Source organism: Choloepus didactylus, chromosome 7 (genome assembly GCF_015220235.1).
Source record: "Choloepus didactylus isolate mChoDid1 chromosome 7, mChoDid1.pri, whole genome shotgun sequence".
NCBI classification, from domain to species: domain Eukaryota; kingdom Metazoa; phylum Chordata; class Mammalia; order Pilosa; family Megalonychidae; genus Choloepus; species Choloepus didactylus.
In genome coordinates this window covers 66,860,170-66,876,323 of record NC_051313.1, presented here as the reverse complement: position 1 = coordinate 66,876,323, position 16,154 = coordinate 66,860,170, and the positions used below count along the sequence as shown (strand labels likewise).

General features: G+C 36.3%; 1 protein-coding gene across 4 annotated transcripts in view; it reads right to left on the bottom strand.

Moving 5' to 3' along the window:
- Positions 1 to 16,154, bottom strand: part of SNX14 (sorting nexin 14) — a 110,145-nt gene that overhangs the window by 69,938 nt on the left and 24,053 nt on the right. For all 4 annotated transcript variants that reach the window (XM_037842077.1, XM_037842079.1, XM_037842078.1 and 1 more), the window contains exon 2: positions 5,125 to 5,245. In XM_037842077.1, coding sequence (XP_037698005.1) covers positions 5,125 to 5,245 — 121 coding nt within the window. The remainder of the gene's footprint in view (positions 1 to 5,124; positions 5,246 to 16,154) is intronic.

Here is a 16,154-nt window from a genome sequence, read left to right as displayed (position 1 = left end):
ACTAACCACCTTTATTAAATTTCAGAAATACACCTGTAACCTGTAATATTCTTTGAAATTTTCTAACTACTTGTTAAATCATATTTTTAAAGTTATCACTGTTAATGTATACATGCTAAATTTCTCAATAAAAATGTATTAAAAAGTTTCAGAAATACAAATTTTTTTGGTTAAGCCAAGAGCCTGATTTTCCAGAAGGTAGTGGCTCTGTTTGTTCTTATGGAACATATAGACATTTAGGAAACTAATAAGATTAGATAATTTAACCCAGAGTTCCCCAACTGTTGCTATACCTCAAAATTACCTGGAAAGCTTTTAAAAAGTACTAATGACAAGGCCCTAACCCAGAGCTACTGATCAAAATTGGAGAGGAAGCCCAGGAATCTGTATTTCTAAAGATTCCCCAGGTGATTCTAGTGTACAACCAATTTTGAGAACCTCTGTTTTAATTTCATTGTCTTCATAGTTAATATGTAGTTAGAGGACATTGAGAAATTGTGGATCCCAACTTTGTGAGTTTTTTTTATGGCCCCTCCAAGGAGAACTGTATACTTTAAAAATACATACACATGTGCACCATTATTCATCATAGCCAAAAGACTGAAGCAAACCAAGTGTCCATCAACAGATGAATAAACAAAATATGGTATATACATACAATGGAAATATTATTCAACCATAAAAAGGAATGAAGTTCTGATATCTTACAGCACACATAAACCTTGAAGACATCACGTTGAGTGAAATAAGCCAGTCACAAAACACAGATGTTATATGATTCCACTTATATGAAACAACTAGAATATACAAATCCACAGAGAGAGAAAGTAGAATATAGATTACCAGGGCAGGAAGGGGAATGGAGTATTAATGCATAAAGGGTGCAGGGTTTCTGTTTGGGATGAGGGAAAAGTTTTGTTAATAGATGGTAGTGAAGGTAGCACAACATCGTGAATGTGATTAATGCCACTGAACTGTATGCTTACGAGTGCTTGAGATAGGAAATTTTATATTCTAGTTATGTCACCACAATTTAAAAAGACAGACAGGGACTAAAGAGACAATGACAATTATTTTTTCAATTACTTTTTAAAAAAATTTAATTACTTTATTTATCAAATAAAAAATCATTTTCCAAACAAAACAAAGCAAAGCAATGGTAAAAACAAATGACAATGACAATTAAATAGGATCCTGGACTAGATCTCATCATGGAAGAGAAAATACTCAAAAGAACATTATTGTGGCAACTGAAAAAATTGGAAAAGGGACTGTATACTTTACATCAAAGTTAAATTTCTTGAACTTCATAGCTTTCTTAAGGCAGTTACATAAATGAACGTCCCTGTTCTCAGGAAATATGCATGGAAGTGTTAAAAGTTAAAGAAAACTAAGATGGCTGCTAGCTGAGACAGCGCGATAAAACACTTCCACGAAAAACACTAGCTAAAAACCAGAAAGTGACCCAGAATACCGATTACAGCGATGCGCCAGCTGGACGAGGTCTCCTAGCTCCAGAGGGGCCGTATACTTGATGAAACTGGGAGTCTGCATTCTGAAACAAGTGAGTAAGCTGACTGGAAGACCTGCAGTCGCGCGGCAGTCTGGGGAAGCCAGGGTTCAGCGTTTGGAGACTGTCTGGCTCTTTTAAAAAAAAAAAAAAAAGGGAAAAACCCAGGAGCAGCTGCAGTTGCAATAATGGAAACCACGCAGTAAAACACAGCAAGAGGGGGCTGGGCCAGCCTCTCGGTGTCTGGCCTGGAGGATAGTCCACTGCAGATACCCTTGGGGCTGGGGGAACGGAGGGGAGAGCTGGAAGCAGAAAGAAACCCTGCGGTTAGCAGCTGGCCCCCCGGAGGGCTGGATAAACTCCTTCCCAGGGCCATGCCCACAGCCCAGAGCCCCGCCAGTTGTCCCGGAGCTGGGAAGGAGGAACTGTGCGAGGAGGAGGGGGTTGAGACGCCCCGTTCGGCCATTTTTGCTTCAGGCTGAGAGTGCGCCGCTGCACGGCCCGGCGGCCCAGGGCTTCCCTTGAGGGACGGCGCACACTGGTGACATAACATCGCATTCCCTCGGCTGAGCTCCTGGAGGATCACGGCTGGGAGGGGGGACCCACTCGTAGAACCCAGGGACGCTATGCCAAGTCCGGTGATTAGTGGATTAGTGAGAGACAGGGTCTGGGGCTGAAATGAAATGAAGGCTTAGACTCTTGCAGTGGCCTTGAATCTCCGGGAACCTGGGGGATTTGAACATTAAAACTGCCTTTCCTCCCTGGCCACCCGTACATATGTCCCACATTCAGGGCAGACGGCTCCAGCAACACACCCAAACTGAGTTCTCCAACTGAACCCACAAGAATAATTTCCCTACACACCGTGGGAACAAGGTTGAGAACTGACTTGAGGGATATAGGTGACTCACAGACGCCATTTGCTGGTTAGTTAGAGAAAGTGTACGCCACCAAACTGTGTTTCTGAAAAATTAGATAGATATCTTTTTTTTTTTTTACAACTTGAAAGAACCCTATCAAGCAAAACAAATGCCAAGATGCCAAAAACAACAGAAAATCTTAATGCATATGATAAAACCAGATGATATGGAGAATCCAACTCCAAACACACAAATCAAGATATCGGAAGAAACACAGTACCTCGCAAAATTAATCAAAGAACTACAATCGAGGAACGAAAAAATGGCAAAGGATTCAAAGGACATTAAAAAGACCATGGCCCAGGATATAAGTGACATAAAGAAGACCCTAGAAGAGCATAAAGAAGACATTGCAAGAGTAAATAAAAAAATAGAAGATCTTATGGAAATAAAAGAAACTGTTGGCCAAATTAAAAAGACTCTGGATATTCACAATACAAGACTAGAGGAAGCTGAACAACGTCTCAGTGTCCTAGAAGTCCACAGAACAGAAAATGGAAGAACAAAAAAAAGAATGGAGAAAAAAATCGAAAAAATCGAAACGGATCTCAGGGGTACGACAGATAAAATAAAACGTCCAAACTTAAGACTCATTGGTGTCCCAAAAGGGGAAGAGAAGGGTAAAGGTCTAGAAAGAGTATTCAAAGAAATTGTTGGGGAAAACTTCCCCAACATTCTACACAATATAAATACACAAAGCATAAATGCCCAGCAAACTCCAAATAGAATAAATCCAAATAAACCCACTCCAAGACATATTCTAATCAGACTCTCAAATACTGAAGAGAAGGAGCAAGTTCTGAAAGCAGCAAGAGAAAAGCATTCACCACATACAAAGGAAACAACATAAGACTAACTTGTGACTACTCAGCAGCCACCATGGAGGCGAGAATGCAGTGGCATGACATTTAAAATTCTGAGAGAGAAAAATTTCCAACCAAGAATACTTTACCCAGCAAAACTCTCCTTCAAATTTGAGGGAGAGCTTAAATTTTTCACAGACAAACAAATGCTGAGAGACTTTGCCAATAAAAGACCTGCCCTACTTCAGATTCTAAAGGGAGCCCTACCAACAGAGAAACAAAGAAAGGAGAAAGAGATACAGAGAATTTTAACAGACATATACAGTACTTTACATCCCAAATCACCAGGACACTCATTTTTCTCTAGTGATCACAGATCTTTCTCCAGAAGGCACCATAAGCTGGGACAAAAAACAAGCCTCAAGAAATTAAAAAAAAAAAAAAAAAATTTGAATATACTCAAAGCACATTCTCCAACCACAATGGAATACAAATAGAAGTCACTAATTTTTGAACTGTAACTCCACTATTTACTTCCTACATGATATAAAATACACAAACTCTAAGGACAAATCAGTGGTTTTGCACTCAATGTAAAATATGTAATTTTAGACAACTATATAAAGGTGGGGGAATGAAGGAGTATAGGAACACAGTTTATGTGTCCTATTGAAGAGAAGGAGGTATCAAAGAAAAACAAGATTGATGGGATTTAAGAGGTTAATTTTAAGCCCCACAGTAAACACAAAGAAATTATCACAGAATATAACCATAGAGATGAAAAGTAGAGTTTGGGTTAAGAGAAATGGGGGAAGGGGCAATGGGGAGTTAAGAAATGAGTGTAGGGTTGCTGTTTGAGGTGAAGGGAAATTTCTAGTAATGGATGGTGGGAAAGAACATTACAACATTCCAAATGTGATTAATCCAACTAACGGAAGGCTCGGGAGGGGGTAGAATGGGAAGATTTAGGTTGTATATGTGTTTCCACAACTGAAAAAAAAAAAAAAAGACAGTCTAACTAGATGACGATTGAATGCCAAGGATGAACTTGGATGGGATTGGAGGATAGAGGACAGGTGGCTCAAAGGGACACAGTTGAGACATAAGGAAAAGGAAATACAGAATGTAAGCTTTGTATCATTGTTGAATCTCTTGTACTTCTTAGCTGCACTTAATGGAATTGCATAAAAGAATGTTCTTGTTCATGGGAAGTGTATACGTGAATTACAGTGTATGTTCAAGGATGTGTGCAGCTAACTCTCATATGTTCAGAAGACAGAGCAATAGAGGATGGATGATAGATAGGGAGGGAGGGAAAGAAATAGCAATGTGACAGCATGTTAAAGTTGGTGGATTGAGCTATCGGGGGAGGGGGGTCAGGGTATGATGGAATTCTGTGTATGGGGCTCGTATTGTTTTTCCAACTGTTCATATAACTTTGAATTTATTTCATAATAAAAAAAAAGTTAGAGGACCATGATGTATGTAACTTATTCTCAAATGTTTACAAAATAGACATCGAAAGACAGACGATAGATGAAAGAGAGAGAGAGAGAGAAAGACAAAGAAAGAAAGGCAAAATGCTAATAGTAAATCTGGGTATCTGGATGGGCGGGATACAAGGGAGGCCTATTTATTGTTTCTGCATTATTTTTGCAACTTTCCTGTAAGTTTGAAATCATTTCAAAATAAAAATTTTAAAACATATATATGTACATACACACACATATAAATTTCACTTTGAAAATTTTCATATGGCATTCATGTCTTCAATTACTAAATTATCATAGATGGGGTTGAAAAGCACTGATTTAATGTGTTTCCAGTAACACATGTTAAACAGCATAGGGTCATACATATGGCTCTTAAAAAAAAATTAAATAAATTTTACCTTGGGTTTGTATTTTATTGTGAAGAATATATTTGGTAAGAGAGAATCAGGTCCTAATGAGCAGTAGAAAGTGACAACTCCAGCAACAAATGACCAGAAGATCATTAAAATGTGAAGATACCTTAGAAACAAATAAAAGTAATTATTAGAACAAAGAAAATGCATATTAAGTTATCCCTTCAATGATTTAACAAACATTTTTAAGCACCTACCATATTAGATTGAAGCAATTTTTCCAATCATGATTAATTTTCAGTAATGTATTTATTAAATATAAGAATCAAAAAATGTTTGCTAGTAAACATTTATTTCATATAGAGTACAAAATCCTCAATATTTCAAAATCTGGTAGCTATGTTGTTGTGTCTGATTAACCAACACTACATTCTTTCAGAATACCTTCTAATTGTAGTATTCATACTGCAACAAAATTCTGATTTTTATTCATTAAATCAAAAACAAAATTTACTGAGTGCCTATTTTGTGCTAGACAAGGATACACTTGGGTGATATCATAGGAAACAACACTGCATGTTCTCTATCTTCATGGAAAATGCTATCTAGTAGAGAGTATAGGTAAGTAATTGAGAGCAATACAGTGTGACCATGTGTTCTGTACTATGACAAAGTATGTGTGATATGGGAATACCACAGGTAGATTACTTAACACAAACTTGAAAGACAGACAATCCTTTTTCAGAAAAAATTGAAGAGTGAATAGGAGTAAATCAGGAGAAGACAACAGGGTAAAGGAATGGAATACTGGGGAAGGGAATTCCAACTTGAGAAAATCATGTGGGCTAGGTAAGATCCAAGCAAAGTTCCAAGGAAAAAGTGGCCTTGAGATGAGTCTAAAAAAGCAAGCAGTAATGGATGCAGAGTTCCTGTTTGGGGTGACAAAAAAGTTTGAGTAATGGACAGATGGCAGCACAACAGTGCGTATGTAATTAATACCACTAAACTGTACACTTGAAAGTGGTTAACGTGGGAAATTCTGAGTTGTATATTACCACAATAAAAGGTTAAAAAAATCTTAGTAAGATACAAAGTGCCAATATATGGATTTTTTTAAAACAAAACACAAAAGCAAGTGGAGGCCTGATGACAGAGTATTATATAGTAAGTGTTGTTAACAAGTCTCAATAAAATTAGTCCTTACATTGCCCATTTCTGGCACACACAAATTTCAGTTATCATGGTTTAGTTAAATAATACAAGGCCTCCAACAACAGTTTAAATTCCAGTTACCACAGTACATTTACTGTGAGTGATTGTTTTAAGTAAAAACTTTAATGCTTGCTAATCAGTCCACAAATCATCACTCAAATAACAGACGTTTATTATAATCATGATCAATCCCATCATTTTTGCTGATGACTGGTCAGTGGACACCTACTATTCAGTTCAGGTACAGATAGTCAAGTATGTAATTGTATTACTACTTTGTTTCTCAGTGATAAATACATGTGACATTTTACAAAAATGGATAATTTAAAAAGGAAATTGGTCTACGAAGGTGAAAGGGCAACAAAGAAACAAAAAGTCACAATACTGGAAATGAAATTTGTATCAAATGCAAATGAAGCTATTGAAGAAATAGGTGACCATGGGAATGCTGACACTACTACCATTTGAAAAACTGGATAAGCAGTCAGAGCTTAATGAAGGGAATTTAATGACATAACTGAGAAAAGAGACTGTGATAAAAAAATGAAAATTACCCAGAGGAAGAGACACAAGTAAAAATCTTCGTATTAAAGGAACTCTTGGAGACATTTCATGAGATTGGATAAAATATTAGGAGTTAATCCAAACTTAGGAGTATCTCATAAATTACACAATGAAAGGAAGACAAGCACTGTTAAAATTACTCTTGATATACAGCTTAACAAAGAAATAAAACACTTTAATGCTCAAGGTTTTTCTAATGTTTTAAATTACAGTCTACTCAAATGGCCAATAAGCACATGAAAATATGCTTAACTTCATTAGCCATCAGGGAAATGCAAATCAAAACCACAATAAGATCCAACTTTGCTTTCACCATGATGGCTAGAATCAAAAGGACAGATAATAAGTGTTGGTGAGGACGTGGAGAAACTGGGACCCTCATGTACTGATGAGAATGTAAAATAGTGCAGCCATGGCAGAAAACAGTCTGGCAGCCCCTCAAATAATTAAACATAGAGTTATCATTTGCCTCAGAAATTACATTCCTAATCCAAGAGAAATGAAAACATATGTCCACACGAAAACTTGTACATGAATGTTTACAGCAGCATTATTCATAATAGCTAAAAGGTAGAAACAACTCAAATGTCTATCAACTGATGAAGGGATAAAAATGTCGTATATCCATACAATGAATAATATTTGGCCTTAAAAAGAATGGATGCACTGATACAGAATTGAGGATGAACCTTGAAAACAATGAAATGAAAGAGGCCAGTCACCAAAGACTATGTATGATTCCATTCATATGAAAGTTCAGAATAGGGAAATCTATAGACAGAAAGGAGACTACTGGCTTCTTAGAGCTGAGTGAGGGTGGAAGAGGAAGGAATGATGGGGGAATAGAGGAGTGATAGCTAATGGTACAGGGTTTCTTTCTGAGATTATGAAAGTGCTCTAAAATTAACCGTGACGATGGTTGCATATATCTGTGAATATAATAAAAAATACTGAATTTTACACTTTAAATGGGTGAACTGAATGGTACGTGAATTACGTCTCAGTAAAGCTGTTAAAAAGAGCAACAGCTAAAAAAAATTAGTGTAATAAATATTACTTTTATTATGTTTTTCATTCCCCTAAATATTTATAACAGGAAGAGTTTTAATGTTTTGATAAAAATTTTCAAGAATAACTGAACAATCATAATTTTTCCAACTGATTATTAAGATTGCTTTGTACAATTTCAGCTTGCACAGTCAAATTTACAGCCCCACACTACTGAGCAAAGAGAGGGCTACCTTTATCGTCTTACAAGAGATAAATCGTAGATATCTTTTAATTTGCAGGCCAGGAGGGACCTGCCACCTCCCCTCTTCTTCAAAGTGTTCCTTCTTCCCACTCTATCAAGTTCAAATGGAAGTGGGAGCTTTCATCAGATGACAGACTCCATTTCCCTCACCAGGTAGACTGGATTAAGAGTGGGCACAAAACCCAAGATAAGGCCAATCACAGCACCCTTTCTCCCGGCCACAGCTGACTGGCTCAAGGATAGTACCAGCTGACCCAAGCTGAGAGGCAGCAGACATTCTAAACAGAGCAAATTGTATGACCAGAGTTTTATCAGTCTCAGTTTTCCTGTAGTAGAAATGTGAAGCTCTAATAATACTGGCAGACATATGCTCTGCCTTTTAAGAAGTGGTAGTGAGAGAAGAGAATGAAGCCAGTATAAAGCAAGCAACAGAAAAAGTGAGGTGAAAAAGTATTGGTAGTAGTCCATATCTGATTCCATGTGTCTCTGAGGCCCAGCAACACCTCAGTTCTTTCTGCATTTACAAAGCCTTCCAAAGACTCCCTCTCTGCCAAAGCTAGCATGAGCTAAGCTTCTATCAACCACCATCAAGAGTCCTGGGTTAACACCCAGAAGATACTGAAGATTTTAAGAATTTTTAAGTTTTAAGGAAAGAGATGTTAGATAACATAAAAGGTAGACCACTCTGGTTGCAATATGGAGAATGGCCTAGACTGGAAACAGGTAAACTAATTAGAACTTTGTTGCAGAAATCTAAGAGTCAATAATGGCCTGTACTAGGGAAGAAACTGTAGAAATAGAAAAAAGGTGACTGTTTTGAGAGACATTTGGGAGGTAGAATTAAGAGGACTAAGTTGATTAGATGTTAAGTTGATTAGATGTGAGCAGTAGGAAGAAGTAAAAGATCAGTTCTCTTTGGACACAATAAAGCTTCAGGTATCTTAAGACATGCCAAGCAAAGATGGTCTGTAAGCAGTTAAATACTGGTAGCCTAAATCTATCAAGAGAATATGTGCTAAGGATAAAGATTTAGGAATCATCAACATAAAGATCACTGAAGTCATGAGAATAAATGACATGATTCAGGGAAACACTGCAGTATGAATAAAGAAAAGAGTTTAAGACATTTAAGAAATAAGCAGAGGGGAAAAAAGCTCTGTAAAGGAATCTAGTAATTGGTAGAGTTCGGAAGAAAACCAAAGATAGTTTAAAAAAAGCGGCAAAGGTTTAAAAATAGAAATCTTTTCAAGAGGGATGAAGTGATCAACATAATCAAATATTTGTAAAACAAAGAGTAGATTGAAAAATATCCTTAAGTTTTCATAACAAAAGAGGCACTCATGAACTAAGCAAAAGCAATTTTAGTAGAATAGCTAAGGACTGCAGTGAAGTGTGAGATGGAGGTGAGGAAGTGGAATCAGAAAATGTGGACTGCTCTTTCTATAGGACATGAGAGCTAAGGAGGAAGATGAAAGGGGAGTTTTTGGTAAAAACCTGATTACATTTAAATGTTGATAGGGGAGAAGGAGATAAGAGAGAATGAGGTAGGAGAGAAGAAATAATTGAGTGATTAATGTCCTAGAGAAAAATCTTTGGGGGATTCAGAACATAAATGGAAGAAATAACTATAAAAGGGAGAGAGATCACTTCCCCAATACCTGAAAGGAAGAAAAGATGGATGAGAATGCAGTCAAGTCTATAGATTTGGCAACAAGAATTAAAAGACATATAAAGGCTTTTATGTGAAGCAGGAGATGCTGAGAGTAAAAGGTGAAGGTGGCATGATCGGAAGTTTGAGAAAATTGGGGCAGTTCTGAAACAGCTGTTGGAGAGGAGTGCAGAGTGTGGTATCCTGGGGAATACCTGGGCAGTACTGAGGCTAAGAGTGTAAATTTATAGTTGTAGAATTTTCTTTAGCAGCATTCAGTAACCAGGATATATATGAACACTGAAACAGCAAACAGCAAACTGATTCAAGATTTGGATTTTGTTAGATGAGTGCAAGGGAAAGAAAGGAAGTTAATGATACTGGCAACGAGTGGTTAAACTGATGGACGATGGAATCTAAGCAAGACTGACTCTACACTGCAAAGGAAAATAAGAGGGACAATGGACAGGAAGAAAGGAGAGGAATCAGATCGAAAAGTCAAGAAGCAGGAACATGTGAGTGACTTAATAAGAGAAGCAGGCCCTGGTCAGCAAATGGGATATTTGATTTTTAAGATTTCAGAGGCAGATATCTTTTTGGTGATAACAAGGTATACTGTATGGAGATAATGTAGAGAATATTTAATGGGTTGCTCACAAAGCATTTAAGTCAAATATAATGACAGGATTGAAATAGAAAGGAAGCCTACATGCCAGGAGTCAAAGTCCTAAAAATGAGAGCAAATGACCTACTGATTGATAATAAGAAAACAGCCAGATGGCCTAAATTTCAAAAGAATAAGAGATTTCTGCTTCCTTAACAGAATAACTGGTACCAGGTTTGCCTTCCCTCTACAAACAACTACATAACTGGACAAAATACATGTAGCACTGGACACCATGCAATGCAGTACTGGAATCTTTGAGAAAAGGGAAGCACAAAAGTGAGCTCCACATCTCTCCCCATTCGACTAGAGACAATTTCCCAGCTGAAGCATGGAACAGAAAATAACCTGAGAACCTGGGAATTCAGAGTTGGGGAATGCAGTACCAAGCAGAAAGAGGAGGAGAAAATGGATTAATAGAGGGCTTTACATATCATAGAGAGTGACAAAGTAAATACAAAAGTCGTAAAACAAAAGCCAAGCCCCCAACCAGAGAAACTGCATGGTCTTGAGGCTCTCAGGGCAATTCCGCACTTGAGAAACACTCACTGCAGACTTATTAATTTTTCTCGCTCAGCATTTAAAACTTAAACACAGCTAACATCCACTCAAGAAACTATTATGGCTTCATATGCCTAAAGGATGAAATACAAACCCTTTAAACATTTATGGTCCCTTTCAATCTGACTCTAACTCACTTTCTACCCTTATTTCTTTCTATTCCTTTTATACACGCCTTCACTCTAACCAAAATAGCTTACTTGACTCCATAAATGTTTACCTTCTGCCTGCAAGCAATATCCTTTTATCAGCTCAAATAATAATTAAATTTAAAACAAGCCTGGCATTTAAGGTACTTTCAAGTATGTTATCTCATTTCAGCTTCATAAGACCCAGTGAGTTCAGTAAGAAAAGAAAGGTAACTACTGAGCACAAGCCATGTCCCTAATCACTAGGTACTTAATATATGTTCTCTCATTTAAGTTTAATGTTCTCTCCAACCTTAAGGAAGGTAATACTATCCTCATTTTAGAGGTAAGGAAGCTGAAGGTCTAAGACATTATACATCTTATTCAAGGTCACACTAGTTCTGATCATCTCTACAGACAGTACGTACTCAAACATGCCATGGCATAAATTCGTAAACAGAGGCCAAAGAGATTATTACCCAAACTGGCAAGAGATGAAATCACTGTTTCTATTCAAGTGCTCACATTCCATATCCAGTTTTTTTTTTCAATATGCTTATATCTCAAAACCCAAACAACCTCAAGACATATTAATTTCACCTCACCTAAAGTATTTTAGGCCTATTTCTATTTAAAATGGTCTTCCTATCTTTAGGAATTCTATACTGCTTATGTATACCACATGTAATCTTATACCGTGGTTCCAGTATTGACATGAACTGTTCTTAAAATCCAATATTATTTCACTCATTACTTATTTAGTTTTTTTTCTTCCCCAACTAATGCAGGACTTTCTTCAGTCATTTTGCTATTTTGTCTTCAGTTCTTTTTAATGTCCACTTTCATGCTTATATGATTTTTTTTTTTAATTTTGCCATTTTGAGTTCCTTCTCGTTTCTTTCTAAATATACTTTTCATATATTTTCTTTGAGGTTACTATGGGGCTAAAATTTAACATTCAGAATCTATAACAATCATGCTTGATTTGATCCCAACTTAACTTCAGTAGCATATGCCTATCTCCCCACCTTTTTGTTGCAATCGTATTAATTATATCTTTATATACACAAAACCATAGATATATCATTAGGTTTTGTGTCTTTGCATTTTAGAACCTGTAAGAATTAAAAAATTGAGTTACATACCAAAAAATACAATAGTTGTGACATTCATAAATACCCATATGGTTACCTTAACTAGAGGTCTTTACTTCTATGTACCACTTTGAACCACTGTCTAGTGCCCTTTTCTTTCAGTCTGAAGAATACCCCTCCCCTTCTACTGGTAATGAACTCCCTCAACATTTGTTCATCTGGTAATTTCTTAATCTGTCCTTCATTTTTGAAAGATAGTAAATTCTTAGTTGGCAGTTGTTTTTGGTCAGCCCTTTAATACCTTTTCCCACTGCCTTCTTGCCTCCATGGTTTCTGATGAGAAATTGGCACTTAATCTTATTGGGATTCACTTGTACAGAACACACTGCTTTTCTCTTCCAGCTTTCAGAACTCTCTCTTTTGTCCCAGGCATTAGACAATTTGATTACTCTGTGTTTAGGCATGATTCTCTTTCAGTTTACTCTGTACTATCAGAAGTTACTGTAAATGTAAATGGATTAAACTCTCCAGTCAAAAGGCAGAGATTGGCAGGATTTTAAAAAGCATAACGAAACAATATGCTATTTACAAGAGACTTACCTTAAATTCAAAGACACAAGTAGGTTGAAAGTGAAAAGACAGAAAAATATACACCAAGAAAATAGTAACCAAAGGAGAGCTGGGGCAGCAATACTATAATCAGATAAAACAGACTTTAGTAAAAAACCATTACAAGGACAAAGAAGGTCACTATATTCTGATAAAAGGGTCAATTCAACAAGAAAAATTAACAACTATAAGTACATATGCACATAATGGCAGAGCCCCAAATTGGACGAAATATCAACAGATTTGAAGGAAAAATTAGATGGCTCTACATTAACAGCAGGACACTTTAACACACTCCTTCAATAATGGATAGAACTTCTAGACAGAAGATTAAAAAGGAAATAAAAGACTTGAACAATGCTATGAACCAACTAGACCCAACAGACATATATAGAACACTTCACTCAACAGCAGAAGAATAAAACAAATTGGAAGTTCTGAAATAGACCCTCAGATCTATGCTCAATTGATTTTCTGAAGGCTCCCAAGTCCACTCAACTGGGACAGAGCAGTCTCTTCAATAAATGGTGTTAGAAGAACTGGATATCCATAACCAAAAGAATGAAAGAGGACCTCTATCTCACACCCTTTACAAAAATTGACTCAAAATGGATCAAAGACCTAAATATAAGAACCAGTGCCATAAAACTCCTAGAAGAAAATATAGGGAAACATCTTCAAGATCTAGTGATTGGTGGTAGTTTCTCAGACTTTACACCCAAAGCACAAGCAACAAAAGAAAAAACAGACAAACAGGGGCTCCTCAAAATCAAATACTTCAGTGCTTCAAAGGACTTTGTCAAAAGGGTAAAAAGGTAACCGTCTCAATGGGAGAAAATATTTGGAAACCACTTATTTGACAAGAGTTTGATATCCAGAATATAAAAAAATACTACAATTGAACAGTAAAAAGACAAAAAAACTCAATTAAAAAATGGCTAAAGACATGAATGACATTTCGCAAAGAGGAAATACAGATGGCTAAAAAGCCTATGAAAAGATGCTCAGCTTCACTAGCTATTAGGGAAATGCAAATCAAAACCACAATGAGTTATCGTCTCACATCTACTAGAATGGCCACTATTAAAAAACAGTAAACTATAAGTGTTGGAGAGGAAGTGGAGAAAGTGTAACACTTATTCACTGCTGGTTGGAATATAAAATGGTACAGCTGCTATGGAGGTTGGTTTGGTGGTCCCTCAGGAAGCTAAGTATAGAGTTGCCTTATAACCCACCAATCCTACCACTCGGGATATACCCAGAAGATCTGAAAGCAACAGACATTTGCAAACCAATGTTCATACAAGCGTTATTCACAATTGCCAAGATGAAAACAATTCAAGTGTCCATCAAGAGATGAAAGGATAAATAAAATGTAGTATGTACGTATGTATGTATATATATGTGTGTATATATATGCATACACACACACACACACACACACACACACACATATATACATATATCTCATGGGATATTATTCAGCAATAAGAAGGAATGAAGTCCTGAAGCACACAACAACATGGATGGACCCTGAGGACATTATGTTAAGTGAAATAAGTCAGACAAAAATGACACATATTATATGACCTCACTAATATGACCTAACTATAATATGTAAACGCATAGACAAAAACTATAGAACATAGGTTTCCAGGGTTAGAATGAGGCTAAAGAATGGGGAGCAGTTGCTTAATATGTGCAGAATGTTTAACTAGGTTGAACTTAAACATCTGGAAATGGACAGAGGTGATGGCAGCATGTTATTCTAAGAATAATTAACGGTGCTGAATGTATGTGAATGTGGTGGAAAGGGAAAGTGTAGAATCATTTATGTCACCAGATGGAAAGTCATACATGGGAATGTATAACACAGTAAATCTTGTGGTGGACAATGTTTGTGATTAACTGAACAAATATAAAAAAGTTCTTTCATGAACTAGAGCAAATGTATGATACTGAGACAAGGAGTAAATAACAGAGGGATGTATGGGAAAATGTACATTTTGCAAACCATGGATTATAGTTAACAGTAATATTTTAATACTCTTTCATCAACAGCAACAAATATACCACACCAATACTATGGGTCAATTATATGGGGGCATAAAGGGTATGCAGGGATTTGGGTTTTCTTTATTATTTTTATTTCTTTTCTGAAGTAACAAAAGTGTTCTAAAATTGATCATAAGGATGTATGCACAACCATACGATATTACGCTGAGCCAGTGATTGCTACTGCAGATGGGTTATATGATGTGTGAATATATCTCAATAAAATTGCATTAAAAAAAAAAAGTCCCAAGGAAAAAAGCCCAGGACCAGATGGTACTACAGGGGAATTCTACCAAGCATTCCATGAAGATTTAACTCCAATGCAGCTCAAACTCTTCCAAAAAACTGAAGAGGAGAAAACACTTCCTAACTCATTCTATCACACTAACATCACCCTCATAGCAAAGCCAGATAATGATACCACAAGAAAGGAAAACTACAGACCAGTATCTTTTATGACTATAGATGCAAAAATCCTCAAGAAAATACTAGCAAACCAAATCCAACAGCATTAAAAGAATTATACACTATGATCAAGTGGGACTTATCCTTGGTATGCAAGGTTGGTTCAATATAAGAAAATCTATTAATGTAATACACCACATTAACAGAATGAAGTAAAAGAAAATTAAATGATCATCTCAATTGATACAGAAAAGGAATTGGACAAAACACAGCATCCTTTTTGATAAAAACACTCAGAACACTAAGAATAGAAAGAAACTTCCTCAACATGATAAAGGGCATATATAAAAAGCCCTCAGCTAACATCCTACTTAATGGTGAAAGACTAAAAGCTTTCCCTCTGAGATCAGGAACAAGACAAGGATGCTGACTGTCACTGCTGTTATACAACATTGTATAGAAGTTCTTCCCAGAAGAATCAGGTAAGAAAAAGAAATAAAAGGCATCCAAATTGGAAAGGAAGAAGTAAAACTTTCCCTATTTTTAGATGACATGACCATATATACAGAAAACCCTGAAAAATCCACAATAAAGCACCTATAGTTAATAAATAAATTCATCCAAATGGCAAGGTACAAGATCAATACCCCAAAATCAGTAGTGTTTCTATACACAAGCAGCAGACAATCAGAAAAAGAAATCAAGAAAAAATTTCCATTGATAATGGTAACTAAAACAATCAAATATCTAGGAATAAATCTAACCAAAGATGGAAAGGACTTGTACACAGATAACTACAAAACACTGCTAAAAGAAATTGAAGAAGACCTAAGTAAATGGAAGGATAGTCCATGTTCCAGGATTGGAAGACTAAATGTTGTTA